Source organism: Lytechinus variegatus, chromosome 7, assembly GCF_018143015.1.
Source record: "Lytechinus variegatus isolate NC3 chromosome 7, Lvar_3.0, whole genome shotgun sequence".
NCBI lineage: Eukaryota > Metazoa > Echinodermata > Echinoidea > Temnopleuroida > Toxopneustidae > Lytechinus > Lytechinus variegatus.
Window position 1 is genome coordinate 3,826,079 of NC_054746.1, and position 21,738 is coordinate 3,847,816.

The 21,738-nt window shown below is 34.3% G+C and overlaps 2 protein-coding genes across 7 annotated transcripts in view; one reads left to right on the forward strand and one right to left on the reverse strand.

Annotated features, from left to right (window-relative positions):
• Positions 1-10,830: 10,830 nt before the first annotated feature.
• Positions 10,831-17,499, reverse strand: LOC121418239 (lysophospholipase-like protein 1). 2 transcript variants are annotated; one of them, XM_041611987.1, is made up of 5 exons: positions 17,381-17,499; positions 16,008-16,107; positions 15,105-15,274; positions 13,698-13,813; positions 10,831-11,606 (listed from the first exon to the last, which is right to left on the reverse strand). In XM_041611987.1, exons 1-5 carry the CDS (start codon positions 17,463-17,465, stop codon positions 11,385-11,387), a joined length of 693 nt encoding a protein of 230 aa, XP_041467921.1. In that variant the 5' UTR covers positions 17,466-17,499; the 3' UTR covers positions 10,831-11,384. The 2 variants fall into 2 exon arrangements, with proteins under 2 accessions (XP_041467921.1, XP_041467922.1); XM_041611988.1 differs by lacking the exon at positions 16,008-16,107 and having other exon boundaries at positions 17,381-17,468.
• A 2,605-nt stretch (positions 17,500-20,104) lies between these two features.
• LOC121418240 (tubulin polyglutamylase TTLL5-like) overlaps positions 20,105-21,738 on the forward strand; it is a 116,283-nt gene continuing 114,649 nt past the window's right edge. For all 5 annotated transcript variants that reach the window (XM_041611992.1, XM_041611989.1, XM_041611993.1 and 2 more), the window contains exon 1: positions 20,105-20,217. The gene's annotated coding sequence lies outside the window, so the exon portion shown is untranslated. The remainder of the gene's footprint in view (positions 20,218-21,738) is intronic.

Below are 21,738 nucleotides of genomic sequence, written 5' to 3' on the forward strand. Positions count from 1 at the left end.
AAACTTTCAGGAATCTGCAATAAAAGAATTCTCATGCATTTTCTTGTTGTTTTTTTAATTGACAAGTATGCATTTACAATTATCGGAAAGCGAGACCGTTGATATCTCAGTTTGTCATTTCGAAATAAGTGGACCAAAGTTCATTTAGAATAATGCAAAATAAACCAAATTATATTTAGTAGATATTTATACGAATACATTGTCTTTTGAATTAACTTTAAAGTACAGGGTATTCTGTAAATCTTCTGAAAAATGTTTAGCAGACTATTTCAATCTTCATATCGAAATATTCTATATACTAAAGGATAGGACAAATCACAAGTGAATTCTTATATATTGAGGATATTTTGAATTCAGTTAATTAATATGATAAGAATGAGATTGTTCTAAGCATCAACAAAAATCATGATTAAAATATCACAGTAATTAGGCAAATTTATCAAGAAACATAATAGAACAAGATAAACTGAAAGGAAATTGGAGATATTTTAAAATCTTTGGAGGAATGAGTCAGGTATTCGTTTTTATTCATGGAACTGATCAACTGAACTTTGACTGACAATGATATGCCCATGAATGATAATCTTATGATAGCAGAGATTGTTTTGCCAAAGAGGACCATTATCTGCTAATTCTATTTAAACATCCGATTACATGCACAATCGGCTTCTAGCGGGTATTGCATCCAAAGAAACAGAATGTCTGCTGAAAATATATGATATCAAAATTTGATCCTTCTAATTTGTATATTTTGACAGTGTTTTTCCAAACATTTCTACAATACAAGATATTTATTGCTGCAAAAAATGGAATAGGAAGTGAATGTTGAAACAATGCATGAAAAATCAGGGGCAGGGCCAGTGTATTGTAAAGGGCGGGGGGGGGGGGGGCTACTTTAAAGGTATTAGCTAACATTGATTTGACTTTTTAAAATCTGAGCTGCGAAGTCCCACTTATCACCTGCACCTATGATATGTTACAATAATGAAGCCCAGAAAAAATCGTGTCCGAAAATCATTAAGTGCTTCAAAAAGTGAAATATAAAGTGACCGGAAATACCATCTTAATTTCATCCATACACTTATGTGTTCTATTATTGTCGGCACGATAGAAATTACACAAAGCCATCAATTATAATGTATATCAAAAGGATTTCTTTCAATTGTTTTGTTGTTTTAGAGTTTTTAGGTTGACAGAAAGGCAATTATGTACATATTTCTTCTCTCCTTTGATAATTTTTAAATTACATGTCTACAACGTTAGCATATGCCTTTAATGTAGCCTTCTTCTCAATTGAATGATGTGGGAAACGAGCCTCTCTCTCTTTCTTCATTTTTTAAACATCTTTGCACCCCTTCGGATTTTTAATACCGCCACTTGAAAAAAAAATCATAAAAGGTGGCCGCCCTAGCCGCCCCTAGAGACGCCAACCTTTGAATAAAGATGAGGCTATGAAATATATGAAGACTATTTTAGATTTGGGTCACAATATGACCATGTAAACTATGTCTCTGTATAAAGTTTATCTAGAAATGGGTTTGATTGTTTGTGATAATTACTGAAATAGCAAATAATTTGTGTAATTTTTGTATATGTTTGGTGGATGTGCACTCTATATTTTTAATACAAGAAATATGGTTTTATAATAGTTTCTCCCATATCCTATGAAATCATATTTTAAGTCAGCTCATGGTCTTAATTTAGGATGGAAGAATTATTTGTACAATTTTTTTATTCATATAATGTCATATTTTGTTTTACATTTCCCTTATGTTAGTGAAATAGAGTCAATTTTAAAGCTTTTGAATATAAACATACAATTTATTTGAGATTGTGTTCACAGGATAACTATTTCTCACTAATTGAGGATTGATTGGAATGTATTTAAACTGAAGAGTTTTCAATGAGACTAACCATTTATAAATATGTAACCTGCTTGGAAACATAAGGAGCATACATCAGAGATGGATTCTAAGTATATTTTCATAACTATTTTTACTTTCAGAGGCTGTGAAAGAGTATGAAGGTTATTACCTCATTCGAGAATAATTAATCTGAAAGTAGTTCTCTTTTTTCGAAACTTCATTATCTTTCCTCTCTTTGATCTTGTCAAAGAAACAACCAAAGAAATTTTGATGACTTTTAATGTTTAAACAATGTTTGTTTTGTGACTAGATGAAAGAGAGAGTATATATTTGGTGACCTGTGGCATGTGTGCTCTTTGTTCAGTACAGACATCTAATCAGTATATACCTCCACAAGATCAACTATTCCAACCAATCTCACTGCCTTAAGATGTAGGTTCCCATTCATTATTGTCCCTTTCTTCATTGCACAAACCTGCTTCAAAAGTAAAGAAATCAAATCATTTCTTTAAAGACTTGGCCAATGCTTGGCATAAATCATTCTTCACACTATGTATAAACAAGCTTTTTTATGTCATGAAATCACAAGATTTTAAAATATGCATTCAAAGCAAATTATTTCAACTTACCCCCTCCTTCTTGAAATTGGCAATCTGTCATGTGTGGAGACATTTTGTTCCATTTTTTAGTGAATAATGGCAATGAACAAAATCAATAAAAAGCCATAAAGCCATCTTGAACCTCTCCTTATGGCAACTAGAATCCAGTATTTGACAATTACTTGATTGGTAACTTTCAAGAGCGAGACCTGTATCCTTTCCTCTATAAAGATTTTACAAGCTGCTGAGATCATTTCCAAAAAATATTTTGCAAGTTTCTGAGATCATTTCTAATAGGATTTACATTTCAATATGATTTTGTGATACAATACCACCATACTCATTGTTGCTTCTCTTATTTAAGTCCATCTTATATCTGACCAACATTTTATCCCAATCCCCCTCGTAGTGTCAGTAGTCTGTATTTGCCCAAATGAAATATAAATTCATTCTCACGTGTGAATTCATACTTTCTAATGGTAAAATTAAGATAGCAACCATTTTTAAGTCATTAATAATGTCTTTCTTATGCTGTGTGCAATGGAACATCAATGCCGTTTGATGTCTTATTGGCTCATTCATTGATTGCAATAGCAACGTATTACAAAGATCGAAATCTTGTGGATTTCTTTTAAATTGTAGCTTAATAGATCGAAGTCTTTTTATCGAGGAATACATGTGGAATTGCATTGCTATATAACCGTCAGAACAGTGAGCTTGATCGTCTGCATAGCTCTGTGATACACTTTGAAACAAAGGAATATATTTGTCATATATTGACACCTGTGGTGTTGTGTTTATTCTAGAATGTGCTTTCTAATTGGTGTTCATAAAGTATGTGTAAATAATAATGATAATAATTGGAATAATATAAAAATTATTCATCGTGCTTATGCAAATTGCATAGAGTTAGGTGTGAGTATAAATGTCTTTATGTGAATGTAGAAGTAATTGGAAATAGTAAGTAGATCTTTGTGATTGTGTAAAGTGCATGTCTCGTTTGGTGAACTGTGTAGAGATTAGCAGTTCCGTCCAGATCAAATCAAGCAATAAACACTTGACGTTTCCTCCTTGAAAGCAAACCAAAGTATTTAGAAGAAGTGAAATATCCAATTTTACAGAGTATATTTTTCATGAGCGCAATTGTTTAATTGTACAACAAACTACTCTGAAGAAAATTGAAAGTAAAATATGAATGATAAATCTCATTAATTGAGCTATAGAGCTTTGTATCAGTCTATGTTTTTAATTGTTCATACAGCAAATGATTTATTAATGAGAGAAAGTTTTTGTTTTTTGTTGTACCGGTAATATTGGCTAAATTCTCACATGGGTTAAGACTTATGTCAATCCATGTACCTTATGATCATTAGCAAAGTGCTTTCCATTAAACCTCTTCATAAATAATTACTGCCAATTTTATTATGTCAGATCTGTATTGATAAGGATTTTGTCTGCAAACTTAAATGGCTACATTTTTATTCATTTTCAAATTTGCCAAAGTGAATTTTAATTTACATTTTTAGGTGTGCTGGAATCAGTCACTTGCTGGAAATGATCTTCTGAAAATAAATAGAGGGCTTTCAAGTTTGATCCTTTATAATAAAAGTCAACTCAAACATACCATTGAAATGAAATCATGGCAATTCATAAATGATAGTTTTATTGTATTAAAGTGTTGACTTTTATTCAGAGCTTTTTATTCATATTTAGTGCAGTGTCATTTACTGACTATATATATGTGGATAATAAAGTTTTATTGATGTATATATATATAAATAAGCTTTATAATTGTCTTTTCCTTTTGTAACCCAAGTCTTACATTATAACAAATGGAAAAAAACCTTCCAGAAAAGATAAATTTAATGTCTCAAAACCTTCAACAATTTGTGTGTATCTCAAAACACAATCATGGCTTTTAAAATTGTAATTACTCTTGGCCAATATTCATCTAAGGGTGTGTTTATGCTTCCATTGCGAGGACAGAATCAGCGATTTCAAACGTCGATTCAAAACGCCGATCGTAAACGTGGTTCTGGGAGTGCTGTTTATGCTTAAATTTTCAGAACAAATCATGATCTCCAGCTGGCTTCGCATCGTAAAGCGAGGTCAAATTGGGCGCGCCTTTTTCGAAAGTTTTTTTTTCCGATTTTTATTACGTGGAGATAAGCATGGAGCAATACGACTGTATTGCCCGCGGATTTTCATCTCACCGGAAGCATGTACCAAATGACGTCATTTAAACACGTTTACGATCGTGGTTCTGTTTATGCTTCCCCAGAAAGCCTGATTCTGGTCAAACGACGTTTACAAACGCACCTTTTTGTGAGTTTACGATCGGCGTTTTAAAACAGCGTTTAAATGAAAGTAAGCATGGACGCAACCGTGTTTTGGACTAACCACGTTTGGAAACGCTGATTCTGGCCTGAAAAGTGGAAGCATAAACACGGCCTAAAATAAATGAGCAAATTTGAGAATCTGAACTGTACATATGTCACTAGATAATACAATTGAAGAGTAAGTTGATTGGTACTAACGCTTTATTGGAAGTTAAAAGTGAGAGCTTCTCTTGATACATTTATGTCATATATGAACTGTTTCTTATGAATAAATTCATATGCAAGTTCACTTTTGCTTGGCCTTTATTTATTGCTGTGTGTTTTTGAACATCTGCTTGTTTGCTACATGTATTCATATGACACAGGATTTGCAAAGAACATGAATGTTATCTACCTCATTGGACAAGTTCATCCCAGCAAAAAGTTGAATTGAACAAATATAGCGAAATTAAAAAAACATCACACTTAAATTTTAGGTAAATTAGATGTGAGAAATACAAAGTTATACAATTTAAAATTGCGCTTATTTTTAGGAAACTGATATTCAATTCAAATTTCATTTTATTTTCCAGCGTGGAAATTTGTATAAACTGTATATAATCATAAAGAATGGCAGAGAGACATTCACAAAAGAAATTTTCCACGATGATGTTAATAATAAAAATATAAACTTGTAAATGTGTACGTTTGGATGATTGCCAGGTAAGACCAAAAGAAAATTATGGTGGTAAGATTATTGTCTGTGTATATAGAGGAAAGAAGGAATTTAGGAAACGTCGAGTTTCGAAAAGTCTTCTAACTGAACAAATTATCAACGATCATTTAGCCTAAATGCAAATTTAATTTCAATAAAAGTGAATGCAATATTTATTCAGATGACGGGTGAAGATCATGCCGGGGGAGGGTCAACATATTCATCGGATAAAAAGTTTTTTTGTTTTGAATATCCAGCCTCGATCACTCTCATTCGATTATTTTTCTCATCTTTTGGCGTTATTTACACTTTTTTCGCATTCTATGACTTTCCGCAAAAAACACCCTTTTTGTGTTTTCTTTTTAGTGGATGTTGTCCACGTCAGTGAACCCCACCCCCCCGATATGATGTCATACCCTATTTCTTATGTATTTAATTATTTGTAATGTAAAATATTTCTTGTCCTAAAAGGTAAAGTCCACCCGAAGAATATGTTGATTTGAATAGAGAAAATTTAAAAAACTAGCATAACACTAAAAATTTCATCTCAATCGAATGTAAAATAAGAAAGTTATGACATTTTGAAGTTTCGCATATTTTTCAGTGATATGCACAACTTCAGTGACGTGCAAATGAGACAGATGTCTTTCACTTACTATTTCGTTTGTTTTTTATTGTTCAAATTATACAATATTTCAGTTTTTGTAGATTTGACTACAAGGACCTACTTGACTGAACCATTTAGTATCAAACAAATGCTAATTCTACATGTCTTGGAAATAATTGTTTCACTTGACAATGAGAAAATTAGAATAGTTCATATTTCATATAATAAAATACAAAAGAAATAGTGATTTATGTTATCAGTTCCTCATTTGCATACTGACCATGATGTGCATACAACTGTTTTGAGAAATTAAACGAAAATTTAAAATGTCATTACTTTCTTATTTTACATCCGATTTTGAAGAAATTTTCAGTGTCATGTTTGTTGGAGTTTTCTCGTTTTATTCAAATCAACTTTTCGTTGGACTGGTTGGAGTGATTATATGCCATCATTTCCATTTTGTGCATATGTATGTGAAAGTAAGCTAAAACTGAAAATGTCATAACTTTCATATTGAAATTGAATTTAGATGAAAATTTGAGCCTTATGTTTATATTTCTTCATTAATGGTATTTGTTGGGTTGGACTTTACCATTACCAATAGTGTCTAAGCCATCTTAGGTACATATTTCATTGGAGGAGTGTTGCAGAGAGCATTATGTCATGATGTGCATTGATCAATTCTTTCTCAGCCATTCAAATGCAAGGATTTCTAGTAGCTTATAACAACTGCCGGTGATAATCACTGACCAAAAAAACTAAACAAATTGCTCCCCTCAGCATTATATTTCCCTTCTATTCCCATTTTGGTTACAATGGGGTTCATAAAAGCTAACAAGAATGACGCCGTTTAATCCAACATACAGCGAAGCTACCCAGGGGGGCCACTTACATTGACGAGTGGATACCATGTGCGAACCAAAAACATGTAAAAAGGATGTCTTTTTCAAGATGGACAAAAAGGGTATCTATTTTAGCTAGGAAAGCTACGTGTTTAGGGTCAAATTTGTGAGGGTATAAAAAATTAAGACTAAAACGTTTTATAAAGGATGTACTTTTTGCCCCAAGAGTCAACACTATGTGTTTAGAGTAAGATTTGCACAATGTGTGGAAGGTGGGGCTGTACTTAACCCATTGGTGTAAAGTAAAGGTAAAACCGACGACCAACGTCCGTGATAACAATTGAAATATTGCTGCACTTGTTTAGGTATGCAATTCATGGAATACATGCCAATAGTATCGCTTTGTTTCCAATAGTTAAGGGTAGGGTTTCACATGCCAATACTTGTTAAGGGGTGCATTTTCAGAATATGGAAAATATGTGAGGTAAGGTGCTTTTCGAGACCCCTTGGTTACGCATGGTATCCACTCCCCCCCCCCCTGGCCAAGCTACCAAAAGCCAATAAATACAACTTTTGCTAAACTTCCACAGAATGCAATTTCAAAATACATATTGTGTGTTTTTTTTCAAAACCATTTTAATGCCTTTTAGACTCCAAAAATAAATGGATCATACTGTTTAAGTGTAAAATACACTTAATAGAATATTGTCATTACTCTTTCATAAAAAGTACAATATTTTACCCAAATCAACATAATAATTGCGATATAATATGCGATATAATTCACTACTGTCTATTTTTGCCACAATTGTTTTCAAGCAGATTACTCGCAGATTAAAGCATACATCATCCCTTCATGTGCTATCCTTTTGATCACTCTTCTCCACATATATTTATTACAAATCAATCATATAGTTAACTCTTTATATTGCATAAAAAAGGCGCCTATATTACTATACCTTTCGGTCTGTAATATGTCTTTTTAATCAGTTATAAGTAAGAATTATGTTATATTTCATCAGTTAAAACAGTAGAATAAAAATGCAATTTAACTTTGCTCATTCATTTGATCATATATTTGTTTACTTTGATTTATTAATGTTTAATACTTTTTAGAGATTTTTAAAATGTATTTTCATTTTTGAAATTCTCTTTTCATCTTATCCCAAATGCAGATTATTATTATTATTATCCCACATTTCAAAGTAAATAGCAAATAAAAAAAAATCCCACTTGAATATTGATTGGTAGTATAAAATATGAAAATAAGATATTTTTAAGCTATGGGAAAGAGAAAAGAACAAGTCACTAGAAAAGCGGTAATAAAAGTGTGGTATCAGTAAAAAAAAATATAAGAATAAACAGTAAATGGCAGATGGGTAGGTAAATAAGAATTGATTATCAGGACCAATTTTCTACAATGTGTTTTCTTGATAGCTGTTTTTTTTCTGCACAAAACAAGGATTATAAGTCTATTGCACTTACATTCAATATATCATAGACACATTGCTTTTTTATCCTTCAAACAAACAACTGATGACTGTACATTTGAACAGTTTAAAAAGTTATGGTTTGATTCTTACTTTCTCATTGTAAGCTGTAAAATGTCTTCTGCTCGATATGTTCCAATTATTTTCAATGCAATCATATTTTACTCGCTGGATACAAAAAATGATCATACCCCAATTCCCCCCCCACACAAAAAAATTATTGAAGAAAGCAATGATTCCAAGCAATTATAATGTAGTTTTAAATTAACCAAGTATTCAACTATACCTTTGAACACATGAAAATTGAATTAGATCATCATAAATATTGGTCTGATGTACAAAAAGAAATACTATGTTTGAAAATATAATCTAAACTGGGTTCCAAAAGAAACTTAACAAACTTCACAAGCACACTACACAAATTTTACACCGTCAAAATGAAAAACTGACTCAAGCTAGCTTCAATAATCGTTACTAAGCACATGTCAATAATCAAAAGATTGATTTAATAACAAAGAGGCTCTAGCCCCTCAAATCAATTGGTGCCAGAATCCAAAGTCACAAAATGGCAAAAGAAATAACAAGTGGAATGCCTCCGGCCGTCTCACCTGCATCATGCGGTTCAATATAGCAGCAGTGCTGACTTTGAAAACTATTCTAACTCGCACAAGATGTTTAGTGATACTTGGTTACTCTTATGTCCACTGTTGATGAACTAGACCAATAAACTTACAGAGATATGATGGTTATTCAACAAAAAACCCCAACATGGCCAAAGTTCATTAACCTTACATGACCTTTGACCTTGATCATGTGACCTTAAACTCGCACAGGATGTTCAGTGATACTTGATTACTCTTATGTCCAAGTTTCATGAATCAGATCCATAAACTTTCAAAGTTATGATGGTAATTCAACAGATACACCCAATTCGGCCAAAGTTCATTGACCTTTGACCTTGGTCATGTGACCTGAAATGCACACAGGATGTTCAGTGATACTTGATTACTCTAATGTCCAAGTTTAACGAACTAGACCAATAAACTTTCAAAGTTATGATGGTAATTCAACAGATACCCCCAATTCGGCCAAAGTTCATTGACCCTAAATGACCTTTGACCTTAATCATGAGACCTGAAACTTGCACAAAATGTTCAGTGATGCTTGATTACTATTATGTCCAAGTTTCATGAATCAGATCCATAAACTTTCAAAGTTATGATGGGAATTCAACAGATACCCCAATTCAGCCAAAGTTCATTGACCCTAAATGACCTTTGACCTTGGTCATGTGACGTGAAACTCATGCAGGATGTTCAGTGATACTTGATTAACCTTATGTCCAAGTTTCATGAACTAGGTCCATATATTTTCTAAGTTATGATGACATTTCAAAACCTTAACCTCAGGTTAAGATTTCGATGTTGATTCCCCCAACATGGTCTAAGTTCATTGACCCTAAATGACCTTTGACCTTGGTCATGTGACATGAAACTCTAATAGGATGTTCAGTAATACTTGATTAACCTTATGGCCAAGTTTCATTAACTAGGTCCATATACTCTCTAAGTTATGATGTCATTTCAAAAACTTAACCTCAGGTTAAGATTTGATGTTGACGCCGCCGTCGGAAAAGCGGCGCCTATAGTCTCACTCTGCTATGCAGGTGAGACAAAAATGAGATGGGATTAAACCAAATGGTCATGACTGCTATTGAGTCCATTCATACATTATGCTTCTTGACCTCAATAGGTGTGTTTAAAATGTTACTATTAACTTCCTGTAACTTCTTAGTTATTGAGGCAATCAAACATGCCGATGGTCATACTGTGAACTTCAATAAACTGGTAAGCTTGTTTCATCCCATCTCATGTTCATAGTATCTCCCAAACAGAGTTCGGAAGATAATATGGATGTGGCCTCTTCGCGCCGCTGCCACAGAAATTTCCTTGTGAGCGCTCTACCAGCTGCATTTCTTCTCCTATCATCTTCAAATGTGGCATGAAGGTCCATGATGGTAAAGCAAAGCCACCTATTGATTTTGGTGTGGGCGGAGACATCGTTGCCATGGTAACAATAGTTTTTAAGGAAATAGCAGAGATTTCCTTGTGAGTGCTATACTGGCTGAGTTTCTTCCAGTTTGTCTTAACAGTTGGCACATAGAAGCAATATTAGAATAAAGCGAAGATGCCTATCATTTTTGGTGGGGGGGGTCATTATTGCCATGATAACAATCCAAGTGAGTGTCACCAAGAACTATGACAATCCAATGTATCATGCTTACTTCATTCCAAGGTACATTTATAATACCATGCTGTTCCCATATAGAAAGTTTGTCATAGCAGTTGGCACACAGAAGCAATAGATGCATATCCCTCTTTTTTTTGGGGGGGGGTTGGGGTTAGGTTTACAATATATATCCAGATTACTCTATAATTGTATTCCCCAAAAGGTGCTACTGGAGAATACTTTGGGTTCTGCAGAGTCATGGTGCTGCGTCATATTATTGTCATCGAATTTGGTATCCACAGGCAAAATGTGGGCAGGGTCATTGTTGCCATGATAATTGTATTTACCTGTCAAATTTCTGTGTGAGCTCTATATATCGCAATGATGGATGATGCGGTGGATTCGGGGAATACATATGCTCGACCGCGCGACCTGCCGAGCATTTCTAGTTTGTCTTTCTTCTGCCATTTTGTGACTTTTGATTCCGAACTAATTGATTTGAGGGGCAACAGCCTCTTTGTGATAAAACCAATCTCTTAATTATTGACACATGCTTAGTAAAAATTATACAAGCTAGCCTGTACCAACATTTCGTTCATTTTGACTGGATGGAATTGTGTAGTGCACTTGTGAAGTTTGATAAGTTTCTTTCGGAACCCATTTTATATACTGAAATAGGTTTTCACTTAAAAAAAGAAAAGAAAACAAATTATCTGATTTCACGATGATGTTAATGTCTGGTCAATCCATGCTTGTAATTTATCAAGTTCATCTTTATTCATCTCATGATAGAGTCTTGGATAACTATGGAACTGACACATGACTCCAGCCTTGATTAACAAGTCTTTGGTACTTTCACCCCATTCATAGAGGACCAATGGATCAACCTTTCCATGGCATTGAAACAGGGGTGGTCTCCGGCAATCGGATGATGCAAGATCCTGAAATAAAACGAAATATTATTTTTCTCGTCAAAAAAACAAGTTTGCAGTGATATTTATTTATATATTAAAAAAAGAAATAATAACTCCTATTGGTACAGTTCATCAACTTTTCATATTATGTCATTCTCATACACTTTTTCAATACAAATGTTTAAAGACTATGTCAATGTTATGTTGAATTGTGTTTGAAAATTCTTCTATTATCTCTTCTTTGAACCTTAAAGGCAAAGTCCACCCCAACAAGTATATTGAAACATAAAGAGAAAAATCAGACAAAATAAGAAAATTTAGGCTGTTTAAACAATGATATTAAAACCTAATTTTGCTACAAACATCAATGTATGTATCTACAAAAGTATACAACTGTAGTCACTGGTGTGAATATATTCAAAGGAGAAGTGAAACCCTTAAAACCAGTCAATTCATATAAAAGATGAAAACAAAGAAACAGATCAATTAAAGTTTGAGGAAGATTGACTGAATGATTAGCAAGTTATGAGCATTTAAATCATGAGATCACTAAAGCTATACCCTCCGAGGCAATGAGACCAAAAGTTGTGATGTCATACACGATGTCACACTTTATGCAAATTTTCCCCATTACTTTAATACATATTTTCACTTACATTTTCAAGTCTATCAAAGATAGAGATGTTCTTTTTTATAAGAGGACACATAATATAGGTTTCAAATTATGAATTAATAGTTTGTCATATCAGAAGAATGAGCAAAAAGGAGGTTTTCAGGTATATTTGCAGTATCCAAAGTGGAGAGTTGTACACATAGCCATACGCAAATTTCTTTTGCTGGGGGGGGGCAGGCAGGATGCGTAAACTTTTCTGAAAAAGCAACTGAGCTCATCATTTGGGCGCTTTTGCATTTTTTCAAGTGAAATTGAAAGATTTTGTGCATACTTTTGAATTTTGTGAAAATTTTCAGTAAAAGAAAATATCTAAAAAAATAAAAATTTTCAATTTCTGAGGGACAACTCACCATTCCCCCCCCCCCTGCCCAACGGCTGCATACAGCCATGGTTGTACATGTGTTGCATTGCCAATGGGAGGATCTCCATAGTATTAATGGTATTTACATTCATATGCTTGTCAAATTTTACTCAAAGTTTTGTTGTTATTTTGTCATTTTTTTCTACTTGCACCCTTGTTGTACATGTTACATTCTCCCAAACTAATGAATAGAGAGAGTACATTTTATGAGACAAAACAGTCAAAAAGCAGTTCATTAAAATGTATTGAGATATTAAAAACTTGATGTAAATATTTGTGTTTAACCCCATATTTTTGTTTTCTTTCTGACATGTATACATTAAATAAAGTTAACATTCTGAATTAAAACGATGTCATGGATTGAATATACTTGTTTGCTTTAATTATGTCTTGATGTTGGTAAAAGATTATACAACAAATGTCAATTTTCTTCTGTTATTAAAGGTAGTTCATATGAAATCAATTGCTAGAAATGGTTTCCACAATTTACAAAACTTAAAACAACGGGACTCCTGACAGGAATGGGTTTTTTTTATGATTATGAAAGAAAATAATCACTTTCTTTGTGACACCCTTCAACCAATTTGTAAAGTGTCAAGAATATGAGATTGGGGAGAATAAGTTTGAGAGCGATGAAGATGATATAAAACTAGATTTAAGATATACGAGTCATAGAACAAAATAGTGTCAATATTAATGAAAATGGGGATATGATAGTCAACATTTCAAGAAAGCAACATACTAGTCAAGTAGAACCAAAACATGACCATCAAAGCAAATTTTTTATGAAAGTCATACTTAAGAGGTATGTGAAAAAATGGGTGTGGCATATGACGTAAATAAAAAAAATGTCCAAGGGTGCCCGTATGGCACCCATCAGATTCTTGAAGTAGACACCCTATACTACAACTTTCATAAAAAAATTGCATATATATCCAACTTGACTGTCATGCAATAATTTTGATCATATCTACCCGACTATATACGTATATGTCCTATTAAAGGTGTGGATATCATATTTATGATACACAATAGAAAACAAATATCAAATTTCCTTTAATAGTGGCAAATGTATGATGCATACCTTGTAAACTTTAGAATTGTCGTTCAAAAAAGATGAGAGAGCAAACACCCCTGCAATTTCTTGTTGGAACCGATATGCCACATGCAAGGCCAGGCATCCTCCCATTGAGAATCCACCTGTAAAAAAGATAAGGATAGTATAGTCTAATCATTTTCGAAGTTACAAATACTTTGGCCTGATAAGTCATCACACGGCACTGAAAACAAAATAAATTTTCATTAAAGTGATAACAATTTTATAATCGTATACGAATGAAATGAAAAATGAGCGAACTTGCTGTCAAAATTTTTGCCTTGTAATTCAATTTTAATTAGAAAATATGATGTTGAAAACGAGATAAATGTTAATGGAGAAACTTGTTTAATTGGATAGGTACCTTCTATCTCAAAAGAAAATTATTCTATTAATGTATACACTTTACTTAGTCTTAGGGGTCACCTCCCTTCTTCGAGACAATTCTATTTAAAACAATAAACGTTTGGTATGTTCAACACCCATTTTCCTCCATTCTTATTTCACTTCACGAACTGCGAGAATCGCAATTCAAGAGCCTAATAACTTATACGTCCTACAGAACTAGAAAACAACAAAACTTATTATGCTAAGGTTTTTTTTATCTGAAGTTCTCCAAAGCTAAAAATTTATTCAAGCAGCTATATGATAAAACACTAATTCCAAAACCATATTGTGCGAAGAAATTTGACCAGATTGCATCAAGTAACCTTTTATTCGTGAAAAAATTGACCCTTATAGAAACCAGAATTTGGCAATGTTCCAATTGCTCCCAACAAATTAAAAATTAAAAAGGTGTTGTTAGAATATTGCTGTTCATGATTTTATCTGCAAGATTTGTGCCCCATGCATGCCCAGTCAAGCAAACTGGAGTCATATTTCAGTAAATATTGATTACATCTTTTTGCATGCCCCCCAAAAATAACCAGACCAAGATTTCAGCAAAAAAGTAATTTTAATCACAAAAGCATACTTCCCAATGACCCTATATTAAGCAAAGGGCCTGACATACTTTCTGCTGGTGGCTCCGGACGTGGTTCAAAGGGATTTTGTTTGCTGTTACACCATCTCAATTTAAACCTCCTTGATTATAATAATAATAATAGGCATTTTGTAGAGTGCCATCTATTCCGAGGCGCACTTTTAATATCATTCTTACCTCGGCTTTAGCTCGAGCTGCCTTTCAGCGCTCATGCATTCAAGGAAATAATCCTGCCGGGTACCCATTCACCTTACTTGGGTCGAGTGCAGCTCACAGTATGGACAAATTTCTTGCTGCGGGAAAACACACCATGGCAAGGATTCGAACCCACCACCTTCTGTTTGAAAGGCGAGAGTCAGAAACACTAGACCACGACGCACCCACACTATACCAATGATTGTATTCATACTGACCGACTATGATTTTATTCCTCGGAATTCCTTGGTCCACCTCTAGCTGTATAACCTTGCCAATCTCTTCACACATAGGATCAATGCTTTCCAAGTCTTCGGGTACGTTTGGTGCTATACGCTTACGGTCAAACCATACAGTACTGGGAGCCCCGTTCATCGGTGTGTAAGGTCTTTGGAAAGGAAATGATTTTTACTGTTATTGTATATTGATAATAATAATAACGCAGTTCTTCTATAGCGCATATCAAATTATGTCATAATGTCCCTATACCCTTCCAAGGGACTCGGAAATTATTACCCTGGCTTTAGCCCCACAATATATGAAATTAAGCTTCATCTATTTTGATGACATATGGGAAGAGAGCAGGAATCAAAGTTAAAAGGCCTTTTATTCTGACATAAAATTTATTATTAATCACTTATCAAATATACCATCTCTCTAAATGTGGGGTTTTAGAGCCAACAAAATCTTTGATGATACATTGCAATCGACATAGAAAGCAAACACATTGGATCTCAATTGTTTTACTATGAGGATTACGTCATTAAACAAAACAATAGTTTTTACTATTTTACTGGTTTTCAAGTTACAGTTTACTTCAATGTTTTTATTGTTATAGTTTGTAATGGGTTGATACCACACCCATATGATCTCTTCTTAGGTGTGTATCATGTCATGAGGCTGATAAGCTGCTAGGATACTATCCTCTAGAATACTAAATCAAATATTGAATGTCTTAATCCATCGAGACCCAGTCTAGAGTCCAAAGTAACAAAACTGAAATTAAGTCATATGCTCAACAGGATTTTAAGATTTCATTTCGAGTCTACCCAGGTTTAAGAGTCAAGCTATTGATCACAAGTTAAACAAATGAAAACTCGACAGAATTTTATGATTCTTACCGCGATGGAGCAGAAGGAAAGATGATCTTTGAATGAGGTAAAGAAAAACTTTTTCCGAGTATACTGAAAAGCCATTCCTGCAATCCTTCTGACGTGTCTCCTATATATTCAGTTCCAAGGATGAAAAAGAAAACAAGCCATAAGCAATGTTGTGTCTCGCCCATTTGTGAAAGTAACCAGAAATATGATTAGCGCAGGCACGCAACAGAATTGTATCATAAGTTCATTCATTGTAAAATAACTGGGATGGAATAAAATTTGTCATAAGAGTCCTGCACCGTTGCACGTAAAGTCTTGCATGTAAACTTAAATGTTGACCTCAAAATGACCTTTGACCTTACCATGGGACCTCTGACTGCACCGTGACATGCAGGCCTCTTAAGTACATATACAACCCAAGTTTTGGGTGAAAAATGAATTACGGTTGAGGATCAGTAATGTGTTAGAAGAGAGTCTTGCATGTAAACTTTAATGTTGACTGACCTTTGACCTTACCATGTGACCTCTGACTGCACTATGACATGAAGGTCTTCTATTGGCTACCCACAGTGACTTACAGTTGCGGAGTTATGTGTCATAATAAGAGAGACTTGCACATAAACTTTAACGTTGGCCTGAAAATGACCTTTGACCTTACCATGTGACCAGCTCCAACTGCATGCACCATTACATGCAGGTCCCCTGATACATCTACCATCCAAGTTTGGTTGAAAAGTGACTAACAGTTGCAGAGTTATGTGTCATAATGTTTGTGACAGACGGATGATGGATGGACTGACGACATTTATATTCATAACCTTGTTCACTGAATGAGTGCCTTTACCAAGTCTCGCCTTCACCTCTGGTGGGCGAGACAATAAACTTAAAGACAAAATTATTCAGATCGATCAGATACAGGCCCCATAGATTTCCTCAGTCATATTCATAAATGGATCATCATTAAATATGAATTCATGAAACATCTCCTGTCCTTTTGTTTCAGAAAATGTTTCCCTTTTAATTTTCTTTCTGCCAATTAATACAGGCCACATCAAATGGCAAGGGGCCAAAAGTTTGGGACCAGCCTCAGATTTAATAGAAAATCATACAAAACACTGCATTCTGCATTCATTCAAATGTATTTTGTTTGGGCTAGGAGTATGACAGTTCCAACGGTTCTGCATCACATTGCACGCACTAGCTCACACGTATTTTGCAAGGCGAGTTAACCCAGGGAGCTCCCGCCCGCTGCGGGCGGGAGCTCCCTGGGTTGACTCACAAGCAGTGCCACTCATCCTACGAACGAGGTTATAAACCACTTTCGAAATTCGTACAAGGTTTTTAAAAATACTTTACAATAGTCTGTTTTTCAGTCACTAGCCTCTAATACATACCAGATCCATGAAGAAAAACTATAGTAGATACATGTGAACGTGAAGCTGGGAAAATATCTAATTTCAATCTTGATAGAGTTGCCATTTGAAATTGTGTAGCAGCCGCCAATTTGCTGAGCAAATATGGTGTTGCAAAACGTGCAAAACACAAATGAAAAGCTTATTTCCAAAAGGGGTTGCTCCATTCTCCATTAAATTTTAGTAATTTTCCTAAATCTATATACTTTCAGGAGCTCTAGAAGACAACACCAAGGAAACATTGAAATTCCCATTAAAACCTATAGTGTTTCTAGATGTATACACAAAATCCAAAACTTAACATAGTACCCGATTACGGGAATGTAAAATCACCGTCCGGGGTCTGTGCCCCAATTTAGGACACCTAATACTAATACCTGGGCCTAATTTGAAAATAAACTGGACCCAACCCAAAGACCTAATCCCATTAAGAAATAAAATATTGAAACTCTGGCCATGTTGGTGTCATGTGTGCTGAAATAAGCATTTTTTTTCTGTTAGAACCTAAAAAAAGAAATACTATGTGCGCTTACAGACACACACAACACTCGCACACACGTTAAGTAAAAAATAGAAAAGAAAAGGAAAATTTAAGAATAATGAAGAGTTACAGATTTTGTCTAATTGTGATTTGTTACAGTCTCATGGTGCAGGTTGGAAAGGCCTAGGCCGGAAATATAATTAATCAAGAGAAAAATCTAACAAACATAATACTGAAAATTTCATCAAAATCGGATGTAAAATAAGAAAGTTAAGATGTTTTAAAGTTTCGCTTATTTTCACAATACAGTTGCACAGTCATCCAGGTCGGTATATGCAAATGAGGAGACTGATGAAGTCATCAATTCACTATTTCTTTTGTATTTTATTATGAATTATGAAATATTCTAATTTTCTCATCATTGCCAATTGAAACAACGATGTAGAATCAGCATTGTTTGATACTCAGTCAACTTAACTCATTGTATAAAAAAGAAAAAGACCTATATTGTATAATTCAAACAATTAAAAAAAACAAAAGAAATAGCGAGTGATAGGCATCCTCGACCGACTCATTCGCATGAGTTGTCCATATATTGTTCTTTAGTGAGAAAAATAAGCGAAACTGTAAAATGCAATAACTTTCTTATTTTTCATCCGATTTTGATGAAATTTTCAGCGTTATGCTGGATTCATTTTTCTCTATTCAAATAAACATTTTTCTTGGAGGACTTGACCTTGTAGTCACGGCCGTGTCGATTGGTTTTCAGGCACCGTTGTATATTATATAGAGGCGCCGATTAATTTTCACCGCCCCGGTGTCAACCAATGCCAAATGTCAATAGACTTGTGAAAAAGATATACAAATTTGGAAGGGAGGGTGAACGATAGAATGAAGGCCAGAAAGAAAAATGTTTCCTTCATTCTTTGAAAGAAAGAAAGAAACCAAAAAAAGAAGAAGAAAAACAGGAACGGAGGAAGGGGAAAGAAGAAAGGGCTGAAAATTTTTATATCTTAATAAAAAGAGTAAAATATACACAGCACAATGCTGCAAACCCTTTTTCTTAAGTTACATGAAATCATAAATTTTTCATGTTTTCATAAATGTGTAAATGATCTCCATTATGATGAAAAAAATCGCGGCAATAGATATAACTAATGCATTTAATCAGTTGTCAATCCAATTGTAAAGTTCTTGGTAGAATTTTTCTTTTTAATAAACCTGATTTCACATCAGCCCACCTAATGAATATTCATAAAGACATGCCTAGAACTGTTTCACCAGAATAATGCAAATTTTTAAAATTCAAGAACTTTATTCGTTATTCGATTTTGATCAAATCATTCAGCAAGTTTAGCAATATTTTGTGAAAAAGGTCGTCATGAATATTCATTAGGTGGGCTGATGATGTCATATCTACACTAATATGAAATTAGGTTTATTCAAAAGTTTCCTCCAAGAACTAGAAAAATTGGATTGACAACTGGTCCATTAGATATTTATTGCTGCAACTTATTTCATTATATGGGAGACATATTATTCACACAAGTATGAAATAATGAAAAAATTATGATTTTATGTAATAACATAAGAAAACGGAAAGTGGAGATGTGACATTAACAGCCCACCTAATGAATATCCATGACGACTGTTTTCACAAAATATTGCAAAATTTAAACTTCAGTAACTTTATTATTTGTTCTCCGATTTTGATGAAATTTTCGGCATTTTGCTCAGTGAATTCTACTCTATGTATTAAGATATAAATATTTTTAGCCCAGACCATCCCTTTAAGTGATGTCTTATTTTCATAAGATTGGTAAAATTATCTGTCTTTCCCCTGCTGGTGTTTTTTCCCCTATAAGGTTCTAATTCAGATGCATATCCATAAAATTAATGTGAACTGAACTGTTAGAGGGAAAGAGGTATATTAATAAATCTGAAATAGACCTACTAATTGCAATTAACGGAATACATAATAGGCTAAGGGTTTAAGCCTGCTTTAAGAAAAGTCAATCTTGACATTCAGTTGCCAAAACAATCAATATAATGATTGAGGGAATTAACGGAAAGACAAGAAAAGGCATTTGCTCTATGGCGGTCGTACGGCTAGTCTAAAACAGCCGTTATATTATTTTTATTCAAACACTCCGTATCGAGCATTAATAAAATAAGTCAGGTAAATATGACTGCTTGCCGATACCATACATTCCCAAATTGTCGTAATTGCGCATGCTCTGTTCAATTGCCGTGACAACAAATTGTGTCTCTGAATTTTGTAAGCCAAGTAAAAGGCGAGGATTTTTAGTTTTTTCCTATTCTAACATGTGATGCTGAGGTATGATTTTGGCAATAATACTATTACCTATCATGTTAAAAAAATATTGTCTTTTATCGAAATCTTTTTAAGTAGTTTTGAGCAGCTAAAGGTTGATGACTTTGTGGCGTCTGTTCATTTGAATTTGTACTGAGTGCAGTGTGCTGTGTGTACGGTACCGGTAGCGGTACGGCGCCACGGCCACGGCCGGTGGCACGGGCATGATGACGGGTGCCACGCGCCACCCATACCACTAGGCCTACTAGTATTTAACACGGAGCGGGCGGGGCCGGAGCCCAGAAGTCGTCCGTGCATAACGAGGGAGATACGGGACTGGGGTAGATTAGGGTCACAATACTCAATAGTAATTTTAATAAAATGTGGAAACAGAAATTACTCGCTTGTCACGATGCCGATGGATCATGAAGCCGAAGGTCTATCGTGACACACTCATTCAATGAACAAGGTTATAATATAACCTTGTTCTCAGTTATATCTCCATGTGTGACAAAATAAGGGTGGCAATGTTTGGCTTATTTTCTCTTTTTCTTTGGGGCAAATGCTTGATTTTTTTACACTGACAGTTTCCATTAGACCTGTTAATTCATACTGCTTGGCTCTTATTTAAATTTGATTCTTTATATCATTTTTTCTTAATTAAAAATAGAGATCAAAAAATGAAAATTTTCTTGCCATATTACTTTCCACCAATAGAGGGCGTACACAAAAATATGCCCAAAATTCAAGTTTTTGAGCGCTCTGGTGAATACAAAAATTATTCCCACATTACTAACGATAAATAAATTAAAACTGTATGGAAATTAGTAATTTTGGTCACAAAAGTGATATTTTAATGATTTTTTAAGGTGTGTGCTCTATACAGCATTGGCATACCATAGTCCTACCTGTAGATTCTCCACAGGCCAGATGGTAGCAGTGAACAAGTGTCGTGACACAGTCACACACTGTCTGTAGTGTACACTCGAGGGTTCATTACAATAGTCAATACATGTTATAAAATAGGTGTATTATTTCAAGCATCGCGATTGGCCAATATGCATCACATGACATCCAAGTTCCAACTTTTTTGGTGCACTGCACGGCAGTGCAAAAGGTGCACAATAAAAATGCGTTAACGCTCAAGCAAACCAGTGCCACTGCCTGCGGTAGAAGTCCCGGGAAAAGTCCAATAAAACTGTATTGTAACTTTTTTAGAATTTGTTTCTGTGTTGCTATTTTATAAAACAAATAATGCACTTGCTGTGTCGTGCGTAAAAGTAAATGCAGAGAAAGCTTGGTTTCTTGCACTCACACAACTCTCTCTTAGGTGATCCCTCCACTGTTCTGGAGATTCTAAGATTCAAATAGAACAATTCCCAGTCAGGTAAATCACAGGTTCAGCAACAGGTTGGAACGGTAGCCATGCATTTTATGTAGAAAAAAGAGAGATTTAAGGAGCAGACAGTTATTGACTTCGGATGGGAGACCAGGTTGATGGGTTAATAAGGTAGCACAGGTGAATTGGTGTGGGTCATCAGCAGT